The sequence below is a fragment of the Cydia pomonella genome, chromosome 12 (assembly GCF_033807575.1).
Source record: "Cydia pomonella isolate Wapato2018A chromosome 12, ilCydPomo1, whole genome shotgun sequence".
NCBI classification, from domain to species: domain Eukaryota; kingdom Metazoa; phylum Arthropoda; class Insecta; order Lepidoptera; family Tortricidae; genus Cydia; species Cydia pomonella.
In genome coordinates, this window is record NC_084714.1 from 1,622,986 (window position 1) to 1,639,832 (window position 16,847).

Here is a 16,847-nt window from a genome sequence, read left to right on the forward strand (position 1 = left end):
TCATAAGACGCTCATTAAACTTGTTGGTACTGTGTATGTACATTTGCATAAAGACGCGTTTTGTTATCATTCATAGGCACTTATTACCAATCGGCAAGGATTACCATTGTTATCTGTTTTATTATATGGTAGGGTAGATCGGACATGGTAAAAGCCGCTTTCGTGAAACGATTACCTAGTATATATTAACTTTATTCAGATATGGTTTGTATATTTAAATCTGTACGCGAAAGCATCTCGTAAAAAAAAATTGTGAGTGATCAATGCAATCATAAAATGAAATCTAAATAATATTATATTAGTAAATAATACTATAATAGTACGTATTACAATTATTTAAAGTTCAAATTGTAATCTATTTGTAGCCCCATACTTATTTTTTCCGTAATTTATTTATTCAAAAAAGAAGGTAGTTGTAGTAAGTGATTTCGTATGAACGTAAAAATTACTTACTTGATTTCTTAGGTAATAAGTTTATTACGCTAAACGAATATACCTACAATTTCAAATTGAAAGTTTAACTGCCATGTAAGTATGGCAAACGAGACTAGACTTGCCGAGCTGAATAAACAACAATTTTTCGTTCGAGGGTACGGCGGTCGGCAGTTCAAATAATGTTTTGATTCTATACTTCTTATTCAGCGCACAATAAACATTAATCGAAACACAATTAGGTACACATATTTAGAGGAACACTATTTTGGCGAAAATACGTGTGACTCGGACTAACACAAAAACATGTAATGAGTACTGGAGGAGCGATGTCGAAGCAGGAACGCAGCGTAGTGAGTGAGAGGGACAGCGCGAACTTGTTTTTTAAATACTATAATCTCTAAAATGTGTGACTTGGACTGCACGATAACGTGTACTGCTGCTAGTAAATTATATTTGTTGTCTTGGATTTGGATACGAAGTATAATCAAAAGTATTACGTGTCTTATTTTTAGGTTAATAGAGATATTAGTAGAGGGTCATGTGTTGTGGTAAAGAATAGGCGCTGACTCAGCATAAATGCTGCGGAGACCACAGCGCTGATCTTCCGTCAGAACCTTAAAACCTACACTAATAAACGACCAGTGCAGCACTAGTCAATGTACTTATATGTTTAAATATATACTTATGCATGTTACATATATTTGTACTGTATGTATGTAGGTACTGTAAATAAATAAACTATTCATTCATTATCCTCTTACTTTCCTGTGCTCAGTAGCGATTGGAATGACTGTCACTAAATGTCATCGGCCAATTACCGTGGGTGTCAAATAAAGGTTACCGTGATACCGACTCTAGCGATACCTGATACTGATAACACAGAACTGGGTTACTATAAATTATGGGTAAATTAAGAGCCCAGTAACGATTTTAGATCAAAAATATAAAATTGATAGATTTAGTCGTTGAAATACACCTTTTGTTACGTAATATCTAATATCTAAGTAACAAGTATTTATTTTTAGACGCTAATAGTAGCGTCTTCTCATCTTGCCTTTTAATAATGAGGTCGCAAGCGTGCGTCCCCGGTAATATGTGACGAGAAGGGACAGTTTAAAAAAAACATCATATAATTATGGTGGTAAAATATACAAAATGATGAACAAGAACAGTTTCAGCAAATGTTGTAGATTGTTTAAGTATCAAAAATTACGTTGAAATTAAGTTTATTTTTAGAGGAATTGTCATTTGTTTTGAAGTAATTTCTGGAGAAAATTGATTTCGTCTAATTTTCATTTAGACTACTTCAAATTTATAATGACAAAAATGTAGTTTATTAAAGTTGAAGTACAGGATATGTGTAATACAAAATTACCATTTTTAGCAGTCCAAACTTTACGAAATTTACAAATAAGAGCTTTAAAATCAGTGCTTTACGCGCGTTTACCTAAACGTCCATCAGATTTTTTCAATTACTAATTAAGAGACTCTGATACAAATTGATTTATTAAAATGAAAGATAACAAGACGTGTTAACAGAAACCAGCACTTGTTATTTCTTATAGTTAACAAAAGGTGTACAATTTCATCGACTAATTCTATCAATTTGACATTTAATACATAACAGTTCTTTGCTGCATCATTATTCTGTACCCCTAGTGTAAATAAATTCGATTTCGAAACGTGACGTACGCGTTTGCGTTTAGTCTCATTTTGTATTGGATTTAGAAAGAGCGCGCCAAGCGGGACGTTTTGGAAACTCAAAATCCTATACAAAATGAGACCTAACGCAAACGCGTTCGTCACGTTATGATGTCGATCAAATTTACACTAGGGGTATTGTTTAGGATTCAATAGATTCACACGAAACTGCCGAAATACCACACCCTTCAGACAGAAGTTCAAAAATAGGTATTAGTACTGTTATTAGAGACATTACGAACACCGCCAGTCAAAGGTCTCACAAGATCCGCCAAGATACCTCCTTATTGATGGCTGTAACATTAACATACTTTACATATCCGTTTGTTCCGCATGACTATGATTTAAATTCTGACACGATATTGTACAATCCAAGTCTAGATGAAAGAGATACAGGCATATTTTCGCCTTATTGCCTTGCGAGCGTTTCAACTTGGACAAAAATTCGAATGTTCTCCTCTACAAGTCGCATTTCTCAACTAATTCTCGTGAAGTTTTATGAACTTCATTATCTGCTTCATTATCGCTCTTGCGAAAGAAAGAGCTAGTTACAATAGGATTAAGCTATTATTTTCATATATGAGGCACACAGGTGAGGTATCACAAACATTGATTTTATCAAGATTTAGGAAGAATATAAATGAGACAGTCACTGTTTCTTAAAAGTATTCATTCAGATATGATTTAATCTCTTCAAAAGCCGGAGCTTAAAATTGTGCCTCAACGACAGCAACGCAATTTATCCAGGAAAAGGACAAAATGGCCGATGAATGGGAATAGATGACGAGCAGGAAACGCTGCAACTACGTCGCTTCTGTACATGCTATCCAAATATAATCTTAAGTTTAATAAAATTTACTCCACAAATCCTGCATCAAATTCTAACCAGAATTCCCCAAATTCAAAATTTCACACGGGAAAGCCAACCTGCCACAACCGCTACCGGCTCTGCAGAACTAATCGTCTATTTTGACACAAATGTTCGTGCACCATTCGATGCACGCCATGTCTGACCTTGACACCACTACAGCCGTTTACTTGCGGTTGTAAAACTGGCATCTTCGCCTTAACGGCTTGGTAATACAGTTGAAATTAGAACGACAAACGGTTGAGCATACGCATTAAAATATTGGGCGTAATTATTCGAATTTAGAATCAGAATGTGACGTATGATGTGGAGATTAGGTTATGAGATGAGCTATGGTATAGACAGTTTTGTAAACGTGTCTCTTCTAAAGTTTATGTTACTTTCTTGAGATATTTTACTTTGAATGAAGATTATGTACAATACTTAGGTTAGTGGACTAGATAGCCCATTCTGACATGACATGACAATTCATTCTACGTTTACTATCATAATGGTTTGACAGTAAACCTACTTATAATGAATATAGTGTATGAACGAAAATTGAGATTTTTCCGACATGGAAAGATCCGAATGGAAACTTCCTGTCCTTATGAATGATTTTTTTAGAAACTAAACTATAGTACTAAACTACTTTTATATAAACTAGATAACAGTAAGAACAGTCAAGGCATTGTATTCCGAACCCATTTCGTTGAAATGTTGTTAGACATTCGCAATGCATTAAGGTCGAAAATTGCGACATGTTCGACTACATGCTCTAGCTAGCTCTTATGGTGACAGTTTGCTGTGCGATCTTGGACCTTAGGTGTGTTGGAAATTAAATTCCTTGTCTGTACCTAACTAGACCTACACTGTAGATAGATGTACTTGTGCTGTAGATTAGACCAAGAGGGAACTTCTTAAATATAGCTTTGCTTTAATTAAAAAAATGGGAAATGCCCATAATAAATAAATGTTATAGGACATTATTAATGATTAAACGAACTTACCTGTACGTGAAGTTCAATCATAATTACTCGAAGGGTTTCGTTCGAAGATATTAGCATATATTACACATGTAGTTTCACAATAGACTCGCCATTTCGCACTATATTTTGGAGAAATAAAACAATTATTAAAAAAAATAGGGTAGAAGAATTTATCGTCTCGATATCCAACCCTCACCAACCAGGCGCCATTATTCTGTTTAGAGAGGTGCTGAGCTGTTTCCTACATTATTTCACGACCTGGGGTCAGGCTAGTCCTAGGGCAGGGAGGGTTGCTAATATCTTCGAACGAAACCCTTCGAGTAATTATGATTGAACTTCACGTACAGGTAAGTTCGTTTAATCATTAATTACTTTCGGGTTTCGTTCTCGATATTAGCATATATTACACATGTAGATGTTTAGAGCAAGTGTAGGTCGTGAAATATTTTAAAACTCTAAATTAAACTCTGAATGTAATGATTTATATAGTGTATATTTCTTACACACAATCAAATTAATAATATTAATTGCAACTTTTTATATCCTCTCCGGTACAATTTATTGGATTACAACTATAAGTATTACGATACATAGGTATATGTTCGCTTTAATACCTACTTATGTTCATTACAATCTTAATTGTTTATTAATACGTAGATAATATGAATCATGAGGTATTTAATATATTTCTAGCGAAATCAATGTTACCAGTTTGCTCAGATATTATTTTATTATAATATTTGGCAAAAACTGACGATTTTGCACTCCAACCAGCAGTTTTCCGAATGACGTCTAAACTAACCCCTAATTTAAAGGCCTTGGAAGTAGACGCATGTCTAGTGCTGTGCGCAGTAAACAAAGTAGTGTCAATACCGCTACTTGATAATGTGCTCCTAATCCACCTACTTAAAGTTTGGGATGTAACCTTATGATGAGGTTTCCTGAATGAAATAAATAATGAATCAATATCATTTCGAATATTATTAGTTTTGTCCAAATATGATCGTAGGGTACCAGCGGGACAAATCTCAGGCCTTTGCAAGAAAAATGGTAATGAAAGCACGGGTTGATGTGATCCAAGCCGTGATGTTTTGATTAAATCAGGAATTTGAATTATAATATCGGAATCTAAGATTTTTATATTTTTAATGTTTATAGAAGATAAGGTTTGGACCCGGTGAGCAGTAACTAACGCTAATAATGTTATTAATTTTTTGGTCAGGTTTTCAAGATTAAGATTTTTATTTGGATACCAATCAGCTAAATTATTTAACACTTTGTCAACGTCCCAAGTCAAATTATATTTGGGTAACGCCGGTCGTGAACGAAATACACCTTTAAGGAATCGCTTGATTAAATCATTGTTAGTTACATCTTGATTAAATAACAAGGACAATGCTGATCTGCAGCTATTGATGGTACCATACCTAGCGCCTCTTTCATAGACATACGTTAGAAAACTTAAAACTTCAAGTTCTGATGCCTTATAAACATTAATGCCCTTCTCTTTGCAGTATGAGAACCATTTTTTAAAACAAGTATCGTACTGTTTGAGTGTGTTGTCTGAAAGAGACGCTATAATTGTAGGAATAGATGGTTCTGGGACTCCCCTAAGAAGTAGCGACGTCCGAATAGCTTCCCGACAACCAGCGTAATCCAGCGATGAATTGCACGATCGCTACAATGAAAAATAATTAATTCATCGTAAGGTCGGGAAATCAAAGGATTTCGAAATAAACAGTCTCTTGAAGAAAGGGAACATATTCTATGCGCAGAAATATTTGAAAAAAAAAAAAAAACTTTAAGCCCTATGAAGGCTGCCAGAATCTCGAGGCAATCTATATATAAGGAGCTTTCATGTTTATCCCATAGATCACTAGCTGTATCATATCCACAAGCTGCTCCCCACCCCGTTGTTGAGACATCTGTGTAAGTCTCCGAGGAATTATCATCGCTACTATTTTGCTTACATAACTGTTTATTGCCTTTCTAATTTTTAAATGCTGTGTTTTAAATTTAGTATTAAATTAAATGCTTAGGTTTAGGTATAAGGAAAAATACTTGAAATGTATTTTTCGATACAAAAAACACATAATGACACAGCACAGCAGCAAGGAAGACATAACATTCGCAATGAGAATCTTCAAATGATTTATATTCAGATTGCGAATACCTATGTTGGTTCTTTGGGGATGACAGTTTGAATAACTGGTTATGTGAAAGATTTTTCAGAACCCTTTATCAAAGCAAGTATGACTGGGTTGTTAGTGATAGTAGTCCACTCGTGGTGAAAATGAGAAAATCGCCTAGCAGGCTTACCGTGCATTACCAGGACTAACGTCTGTGACGTGTATATTGATGACGCGGCGATGTCCTCGAGTGGCTGCGGTGCCTCGTCGTCGTTTGCCTCGAAGTCGCAGGTGGATTCGCCGACCGCCAGTTCCGAGTCCCCCCCGATGCATGCGGTCTGCGATTTGCAGGGGGGCCTCGTCCGTTTAAAGCCTTGTTTATCATTTTTGTTTGTTTAGGCTCCGCATCCTTAGTATTTGTAGGTCCAGAGGACCTCATATCTGCCCCGGTTTTACTAATAGTTTTTGCTGACTTCAAGGTTTCCACCAAATTGCTGCCGAAAAGTAAATCTTCAATTTTCGTCTTCTCTAGTTGATCTTTCAGCTCTTTTTTCACCGTTGACAGAATAAAAAATCTGCGTAACATTGAATCACTATGTTGTATGTCACTTAAGATTCGCGCTGTATCCATTAATAATCTAAGGACTTCCTGGTTTTTGCTGTCAGATGTAATAAGAAGTGTGATAGCTTTACTGAGAGACGACAAAGCGCAGGAGTTTAAAACCTGCTTATTTTCTATACCTTTGTCACGTTTGGCCTGGCTTTCAATCAAGGATGCTCGTATCTCTGGATTAAGAGTTGGAGCCTTAATCATTTTACAATTTCCGGGGATCAGATATTTATCTTTAATCTCTGCGCGGCTCTCTTTAGTAAGACCTGAAGTGGCCAAATGATTTAATCTGATTGCCAGGTCACTCTGTATATCGTCACCGTATTCTTTTATGACAGTTGGGTCTTCGCCTAGTATTGCTAACAAATCCGGGTCAATAGTCGCATTTGGTGTTTCAACTGCTGCTTGTGCCAGCTGCTGTGCCTCTAAAAGCGCGGCAGCATCAACAAGTGGAGGTATAGCGCCAGCGGTGAGCGCCGGCACTGAAGCAGGGGCAAGCGACTGCCCGGTAACTACGACAGCGGACGGCAAGGTTGCGGCGGTGGTAGTAAGTACAGGTACGGCGGCGGCAACGGGAGGCGGCGACTTGGCCGCGGCAGGCGCGGGGTGTTCGAAATCATCGACGCCGTCGCTTGGGTCCGGTACCGGCCAGTAATCGTTCCAATAGGAACACCCCGGTTCGGGTTCGATGACGTCATTGTCAACGTTGGCGATTGATTCGCATTCTATATAGAAATATAAAAGAATATATTTTTAAGGGCTAGTGAGACTCCTTTAATATGAGAAACACGCAAAGCCACTTAACTAGCTGGTTTTTTACACGTATGACACGGTGGGAACACCCTAGGAAGGAGAACCCGATTGTGTACATATTTACAATTTGGATTTGGAAAGCCCCATGTGGACAGTCCGATTATCCAGTGGTTAAATAATTTCAGTATACTCCTTGATTATATTAATCGTTACTTGTAATGAATAAAGTTAAAAAACGTATATATTACATGGATTTGGAAAGCCCCATGTGGACAGTCCGATTATCCAGTGGTTAAATAGTTTCAGTATACTCCTTGATTATATTAATCGTTACTTGTAATGAATAAAGTTAAAAAACGAATATATTACATGGATTTGGAAAGCCCCATGTGGACAGTCCGATTATCCAGTGGTTTAATAATGTTGGTACACTCCTTGATTAGGTATATTAATCGTTACTTGCAATAAATAATGTACAAAAAAACAGGAAACACACATATATTACATGGATTTGGAAAGCCCCATGTGGACAGTCCGAATATCCAGCGTTTTAATCAATGACATTACACTTTTGTAACTAATTATGCCATTCATTACGATATTTGTATCAAATTTGAAACATTCATAACGTCAAAAACGATTTCCGTAAACTACATAGGTACAAAAGTAAATCACTATATATAACTACTCACCCCGCGGGTCATGAAGCGAAACACCATCACTACACGAAGACAAAGAACTATCACGACGGCGGTTACGCCTACTTTTAATTCTACGTTTTAATTTTCGTAACTGTTTTTCAAGATAATCGTAATCATCTTCATCACTTTTTCGTTTCGGCATGGTTTAAAACCGATGATATACTTTTAACACGCAAAAGAAACGCTAATTTAATTTTAATGCTAAAAGCAACGTGCGAAACAGCGAAGCACTAAATCGTGAATGATGGCGCCTGGTTGGTGAGGGTTGGATATCGAGACGATAAATTCTTCTACCCTATTTTTTTTAATAATTGTTTTATTTCTCCAAAATATAGTGCGAAATGGCGAGTCTATTGTGAAACTACATGTGTAATATATGCTAATATCGAGAACGAAACCCGAAAGTAATTACACAAATTAACTAAATCCCACAGTAAGCCCAATAAGGCTTGTGTTGTAGGTACTTAGACAACGATATATTTATAAATACTTAAATACATAGAAAACACCCATGACTCAGGAACAAATAACCGTGCTCATCACACAAATAAATGCCCTTACCAGGATTTGAACCCGGGACCATCGGCTTCATAAGCAGGGTCACTACCCACTAGGCCAGACCGGTCGTCAAGAAATAAGAACTGAAAAATAGATAATAAGAACTATAAATTATCATGCTCATCATATTTTCGGACATTTCGTTTAGGTGGTTTTGATTTGGACCAATTTCGATCGGATATTACACATGGACCCGGGTACGTCCTTAAACTACGTCCAAAAGAGAGGTAGCATTGTGAATGTCATCTCGCTTTGTGTGGCAGGGCACAGCCAGTGGATGTCATTCCAGATCTAAAGCAGAGCCCAACTGGGGAAGTACCTCCACCTTACAGAAAACAGCAGCCAAATAACACTAGACCCTACTCATAGTGTTGTGTTCCTGCCGGTGAGTAAGGTTGCCAGAGCTCAACGAGGGGGGGCGGGTTTAGGGTCGGCAACGCGCATGTAACTCCTCTGGAATTGCAGGCGTACATAGGCTACGGAGGCTTACCATCAGGCGGGCCGTATGCTTGTTTGCCACCGACGTAGTATAAAAAAAAAAAAAACATGAGTATAAATTATGATCCTGTTTTGGTCTTATGCATGGAATAATTTTTTGAAAACGATTAAATCTTGCAGCATATCGAATGGTTATTTAATAGGCGTGTAATTGTCTAATATCGATGAGAACGCACGTAACCGACGATGTAAGCACTGGTAATTAACTATTACACAACAATATTAATCATCATTCTTAGATTACTAATGCGTTAATTCAATGTTATCATTTATAAAAAAAAGTATGAAATCTTATACCTTTAAACGAGCAATCGGAAACAGCTCTAACGATTACGATGAAATTTACTATATAGGCGGGGGTTTTCCGGGGCGAAAAATCTATCTAGAGCCTTATCTCTGAGAAAACGCTTTTTTTAGTTTTTATATGTTTTGTCGGTCTTCCATATAATTATTATAATTGTACAACCATAATTTCAATTACTAAATGCTCAGTAGAAGTATGAAGTGAAAAGTATTTGTACCTACACGTATTTTAGTACTAGAGTGTTATCAATAATAAGTTTATCTAATTCTAGTATTCATTGAATGATTTGTATGCTTAAGATAATACGTACGATTTTTCTAATTTGGGACCTATCTTCGAATCATGTCGAATGACTAAACATACGTCAGTTAAACCGTAAAATTAGTTTTTTTTTGTCTAGCTCTGAAAGTGAGTCGTTGTCATTCCAAAAAGTGTGCATAAAATGATACGTTTCTGCACTGTACTTTCTAAGTACGTTTTTTCTTTTTAATTACGATAAGCAATTAAAATTTTGGTTTTAAATGGATTTGTTGTACAAATTTCATTCTGATAATTAACTCCCCATTCCATAAATAACGATATTTTTATTTAAATGGTTAATTGAAAGTACCCTCAAGAAATACTACTGAAGTTTATACGTAGCCGTTTTTTTAATGCACATGTATTTTACTTTCCTCGTATTCGAAATGAAAAGCAGAGTGTTTAACTCAGGTGAAAGCCACCATTTTTCACCTTGGTTAACAATTTACTATTAATATCTGGACATTAACCAGAAAGTTTTTGTCTATTCATTTAATGCACGGCACATTATCGGCGGTCGCAAAAACGCCGTAAGCCAGGGGTTCCCAAAGTGTGCGCCGCGGCGCCCTGGTGCGCCGTAGAAAGTAGAGAGGGGCGCCGTGAGTTCTATCATTATCCGAAACCACAAATATTCGCGGGTACCTATTTAAGCGCTCGCATCGGTAAATAATATAGCGTCGTGTCACTCTTTTTCGACCGTGATTTTAAATTAACAAGGGCGCCGTTGCAAAATACTAAACTTGTAACTGCGCCGCATGTTGAAAAAGATTGGGAACCCCTGCCGTAAGCGATATAGTTGCTCAACATAATTCCGGCAGCCGGCAATCTTATAAGGGTATCTATTACTATTACCTATGACAACGCAAAGTTCACTATAATGCGTATTATTTTAAGTATAGATGGATTAATTTGGTAGATTGGGTTTTTAATTACTTTTATATACTTATGAACATAATGTAAATTTTATTGTACGAGTATCCTGGTTCAATACTTAGGTAACCCTTTATCGAAGCAAATTATGTCGAACATCATAATCATAAAAATAGGTATTGGGACCGTGCGAAGTGCATGGTGGGGGTAAGTAAAGCGATCCCAGCGCATAAGGTGGTAAAAATTAGAACTAGCTGCGGATAGCGTCTTTAACATTTCATACGAGCTATATGGCTCGAAATGAAACTTTTATTTACGATTACTCCTGAAATATTAATTGAAATTGTATGGTGTAAGGGACCATTGTAATCTGTATAAACTGATTAATATAACTAATGTATTTAATTTGGCAATTATTAATACTGTATCCGTGTAAATCGCTTTGCAAATTCCACATACTATGCGATCTTTTAGCGACAAACCCACCATACATTGTGTTGTTATAGCTCAAACGGATTATGCAGCGTTTTCGATTAAAACACGTAGCCAGCGTGATTTTTTCCGACATAATTATATTTCAACCAATTTACTCAAAACCTTAACAAGTTATGTATCTAAATCTTCCTCAAGAATCACTCTATTGATAGACGAAAGTCGTATGAAAATCTGTACAGTCGTTTTTAGTTTTGTAGTAGTTTTATAAGATGTAGTGCATCGACGTTTTCCCCTAGACTTGCGGACGCTAGATTGCGTGATAGTCGTGCACATAGCGAATACTGGGTGAATTTGTCGTCGTGATCCCCAATGTCAAAAATATGTTGAGATGGTCATACTGAACTAGATTTCCCGTGGGTAGATATTTTTACATAATTTGATGTATGTAATCATAGCTATGCCCCTATGTTTGTTTTTTTATATTGTAAAAATTTGGAGCGAACAAAAGATTTCATAAATTTTTTTAAATGCTCCTAACTTTTATAATAATTAAAAATTTGAAAAAAATCAAACGTAACGGCATAGCTGTGGTTGATATACAACAAACCGTGTCAAAATATTGTCAATAATGTTAATATCTAGAGAGGAAAATGGGGACTACGTTTGTATGAAAAATTCTCCACTTTCGTCTTTAAAGCTAAAAATATGAAAATAGCTTCTAAAAATGCGGAATTAAATTATTAAGATAACTCATCACATTAATTCATTTTTTTGTTTTTCCTTGCAGCTAAATATTCAGCCGTATTTATTTTTATTTACCTTTCAGTTCCCCCCCCCCCCCCCCCCTTATGCGGAAGGCAGACATTTAGTTTTACGATTAAAAAGTGATTTTGGTAAATTTTGTAAAATTTTTTTTTTTTATATAGGATGAAATTCAATATTGTTTTTTTTTTAATGTTTAAAATTATACGTATTCTGCAAAAGTGATTGTTTTACTGCAAATTGGCGCCTTATTTATTAAAACTTACAACATACCGCTTAGTATCGGCATGGGAACCAACCATTGGAACCTGTTACCGTGTCTACATTTCGATCCATCGAATCCACCTTAAACTTTGGTTTGGCCGCGCCCACCGCGACTTGGGCTCTGTACCACAGCAACCACACCCAGGTCAGAGGCCAAGGAATGTGGTCGACTAATCACGCTGACCAGTTGGTTAGGTATAATAATAATAATAAAAACCTAACGTAAGAGAAAAAATGAAATAAAGGGAATAATAATAATAAAATTCAGCCTATATACGTCCCACTCATGCCTCCTCTCATGTGCGAGAGGGCTCGGGCTATAGTCCCCACGCTAGCCCAATGCGGATTGGGGACTTGATTAGGTATAGTAGGGCTTTATCGAATTCCGTAATATTATCCGATAGTATTCTGAAAAGCGTCCTAAGTTTTGCTTTGACATGCGTTTGTGGTGGGACAAATTGTCAGAAACAAAAAAAAAACAAGTACATATTTGACTATTAAGAGATCCCACAGGGATAAGTTCGCCTTTGTTGTATTTAATTTACTCTGTAACTGTGTTTCTCTTGTTTTTTTTATTTCTATGTCCAATAAAGTATTTATACTCGTACATACATACATACATACATACATAGGTACATAAGTACAATACCCACAAAATCCACCAATGTTCAACGGTTTGTCTTCTAAAGTGTAACTCTATTTTGACATTATTATTTCATTACTATAAGTCTATCAACATATTAATAAAAAACAGCTGTAGCTAATTTAAATCGGCCAAGAGCATGTCGGACCATGCTCAGTAAAGGGTTCCATAGTTACCATTCTGCCAGAATAGGCACAACGGGGGCTATTAGTAAGTATCATGTACATTATGATACTTACTAATAGCCCCCGCTGAGCCTATTCTAACGATACCATTGGGTTAAAGTGAATAAAATATATATTGCAGGTACAGTCGCTATCTGATATATCGGAGCTGCCAAGGTGTTCACAAATATCTGAACTCTCTAACGGCTTGACAATAGAGGCGTGTTCACATATTTGTGAGCACCTTGGCTGCTCCGTATATCTGATGGCGACTGTACCCTTAATTTTTTTTTCGTTATTTTATTTTACCGTTCTGTCGCCATACATAATATATGTATCCATGCCAAATTGCAGCTTTCGAGCACTATCGATCACGGAGCAAAGCCGCGGACGGACGGACATGGCGAAACTATAATACCTAATATCTATTTATTTGTTTATATAACTGTACTGTTTTTAATATCTTTATCTTATGAAGGTTCCTAGTTGACTACGGAACCCTAAAAACACAAAGCAATACCATTTCATTCGATTCTTATCAAATAATAAAGGATATTATACATTTTTTGCCACGGCTACAACATGTACCGCCACCCAAACATGAATCGATTAATCGATCGACCGTCGCATCAAGCGAGCCGTGCTAATCGATACCGAAGTCGATCCATCACTCGGGCTCCTACTTAGCCTTGTACATGTCAGTCATGTCGATATTACAAATCTGTTTGATGTTTCTAGCACTGATATGCGATGGTAAACAAGCTCATGATAGTTCACCATAGGCGCATAGGCTAATACATAGATGCTTACAACCTACGTCGCACCGATTTTGAAAGAATTCTGATATAAATAAAACCGGCCAAGAGCATGTCGGGCCACGCTCAGTGTAGCGTTCCGTAGTTACTCTTCCGTCACAATAAGCTAAACTGGAGCTTAAAGTATAGTAAATTGTTAACCAAGGGATGAAACGGTACCTTTCACCCAAGTTAAACAAATAGGCAAATTTGCATAATCAGTACCTAATTAAAGTCTTTTTACTATGAAGGGAAAACTTTTTGCGATAACTCAAAAACAGCTAAACTGATCATGTCCGCTATAGTTTTCATTTAATGTCTTTCTTAAGCTCTACTTCCACGATTTTTTTCATATTTTTTGGACCTATGGTTCAAAAGTTAGAGGGGGGGACACATTTTTTTTTTCTTTCGGAGCGATTATCTCCGAATATTTTTACTTTATCAAAAAATGTTTCTTAAAAACCCCTATCAGTTTTGAAAGACCTTTCCAACGATACCCCACACTCTAGGGTTGAAGCGAAAAAAAAAATTCATCCCCACTTTACGTGTAGGGGAGGAACCATTAAAAAAAAAAGTTTTAGATTTTATTGTACGACTTTGTCGGCTTTATTGATTTATATATCCATGCCAAATTTCAGCTTTCTAGCACTAACGACCACGGAGCAAAGCCTCGGACAGACAGACAGACAGACAGACGGACATGGCGAAACTATAAGGGTTCCTAGTTGACTACGGAACCCTAAAAATGATGAAGAAAAACCACCCAAGTTCGAGTCGGACTCGCGCACGAAGGGTTCCGTACCATCAATAAAAACGGCAAAAAATTACGTTTGTTGTATGGGAGGCCCCTTCAATATTTATTTTATTCTGTTTTTTAGTATTTGTTGTTATAGCGGCAACAGAAATACATCTGTGAAAATTTCAACTGTCTAACTATCACGGTTCATGAGACACAGCCTGGTGACAGACGGACGGACAGACGGACAGCAGAGTCTTGGTAATAGGGTCCCGTTTTACCCTTGGGCACGGAACCCTAAAAATGGCCTTTGTATGGAGGGTTGGCCGACTAGACGACCTGTCCCATAGAAAAAAAATATTTTCGCGTCAAAAATTTTTTTCTTCTACTTTTTCCTAATTAGAACACAATACCGAATATGGCCTTCAACGGACCTCCATTATTTTTGTTACAGAACGAGGAGAGGGAGGCTTGTTAGGGTCGGCAACGCGCATGTAATTCCTCTGGAGTTGCAGGCGTACATAGGCTACGGAGACTGCTTACCATCAGGCGGGCCGTATGCTTGTTTGCCACCGACGTAGTATTAAAAAAAAATGGACATAATCACTGTGAGCGAACTATGTATGTATTATAGTACAGTTGGTACCCTGACAAAGTAATCACTTTTCTATACATATAGCTTAGTATGGCGACGTGGGATCTACTTAAATGAGGGCACTGTACACTGATTGTACTCGTGGATGTCTTTTCTTAGAAGAAACCATTCTGAATTTAAATAGCAAAAAATCGAACGGTTTCGATACTTCTACTTCTACTTAGCGTTATCCCAGCTTTTGCCTGGGTCCACTTTACTACTTGCCTTTTTCCACTTTGCACGATCCTGGGCGTACGTTTGAGTCCGTTTATGCTGATTTCTGCTTTTTTTTTTTTAATACTACGTCGGTGGCAAACAAGCATACGGCCCGCCTGATGGTAGGCAGTCTCCGTACCCTATGTACGCCTGAATTAAGATGGAGAGACTGGATTTATTATTAAAAATAATTTATTTAATCGAACAGAGTAACGTCCAAGATAATAATTAATACAATATTAACTTAAATCTAATTCTTAACAGCTATTTATAATAAAGTATTGACAAGTAAGCATTGACGTCAAGACCTAATTAGGGGTAGTGCTGACAAAGGTTACTTGTATTGGTTGCTCCACCTTAACTCCTCCCTCCTCAAGAGAGAAATTATCTGAAGACGACACAGTTGGGTTCAGAGAATTTCGTCCTATACACTTTGTATAAGGTTTAAATTTATATAAAGTAAAAACAATGATTAAAAGAATGACAACATATAGTAAAATGGTCCAGACACTAATATTTTTCACCACGTAAATGAAGTCGTCCGTGTTGCTTTCGCTCACGCTGAACTTGGCACTGTTGATGACGTCCCTGATGTCGCTGAAGTCCACATTTTGTAGGTCTAGTCGTCTTTCTTCTTCTCTAATGGGCTGTCGTAATTCTGGTAATGGTACGAACGGCGTTTGCAGGTCGTTCATTGAGGTGTTTGTGGGTGTTGGAATGAATATGTCTCCTACTTCTGTTCTGCATTGTTTCTTCGGTTGTAGAAAGAAGGTTCCTTGTATGGTATGTTTGTTAACTTCTTCGTTGCAGTATTCTGTAACTATTAGGTTATTTTCGGTATATATCAGCCAGTAGTTTTCGGTGATCCTTTGGATTTTTTCCTTTTCTATTTGTATGACGTTCTGGTGGCATTTCGTGTAGTTCTCCTTCAGCATCATAATTTGTTCTATGCAGGTCTCAGTGGCGTAGGGTACGAGGTCATCACTCGAACACAGGAACTTGTTGTCCTCGATCTCTTCACATGGGTTTGCTACGGGCCTGTATTTCAACCTGTTCACCACTAGGTAGGGGTGTTTGGGGATAATTGTGGTCGTTTTTAGGGTTTTATGATTATGAATAGGGATAGGGATTACCTTGTAATAATTATACGTACTTGGTTCTATCAATGGAACTTCTAATACAAAAACTAATTTATTACTAACTATATAGGATTTAAGAATAATGTTACGTTCTATTTTAATTAAGTTTATTCTATCTACTGGGTAAATTAAGTGAGCATGTTTCGTTATTTCTGAAAGGATGTGAATAAGTTCTGTAGAATTTATTATAGACTGATGTAGGACATGTAATTTGCTGAAAGCTATTGCTGTCTCTGTTTCTTGAATAAAATCGTATATAATGTGAAAGTTGTTGGATATTTGAAACAGGTTATTCATAAGTGACAAGGTGATATCTCTTTTGGATTCTCTTTCTAACAATGACTCTAATTCAATAGTTTTATTAC

General features: G+C 36.8%; 2 protein-coding genes across 3 annotated transcripts in view; one reads left to right on the plus strand and one right to left on the minus strand.

The window, feature by feature from the left end:
• LOC133523256 (uncharacterized) overlaps window positions 1-16,847 on the plus strand; it is a 240,081-nt gene that overhangs the window by 140,229 nt on the left and 83,005 nt on the right. The window lies entirely within an intron of this gene.
• Window positions 5,297-8,575, minus strand: LOC133523245 (uncharacterized). Its single transcript, XM_061858725.1, has 2 exons — window positions 8,157-8,575; window positions 5,297-7,436 (listed from the first exon to the last, which is right to left on the minus strand). The coding sequence occupies exons 1-2, from the start codon at window positions 8,305-8,307 to the stop codon at window positions 6,307-6,309; spliced, it is 1,281 nt and encodes a 426-aa protein (XP_061714709.1). The 5' UTR covers window positions 8,308-8,575; the 3' UTR covers window positions 5,297-6,306.

Excerpts from the sequence above, each read along its gene's own strand:
- LOC133523245 (XM_061858725.1), bottom strand. The coding sequence starts at position 8,307 with ATGCCGAAACGAAAAAGTGATGAAGATGATTACGATTATCTTGAAAAA. Across the intron at positions 7,437-8,156 it reads TTCGCTTCATGACCCGCGGG|AATGCGAATCAATCGCCAAC; the intron begins GTGAGTAGTTAT and ends ATTTCTATATAG.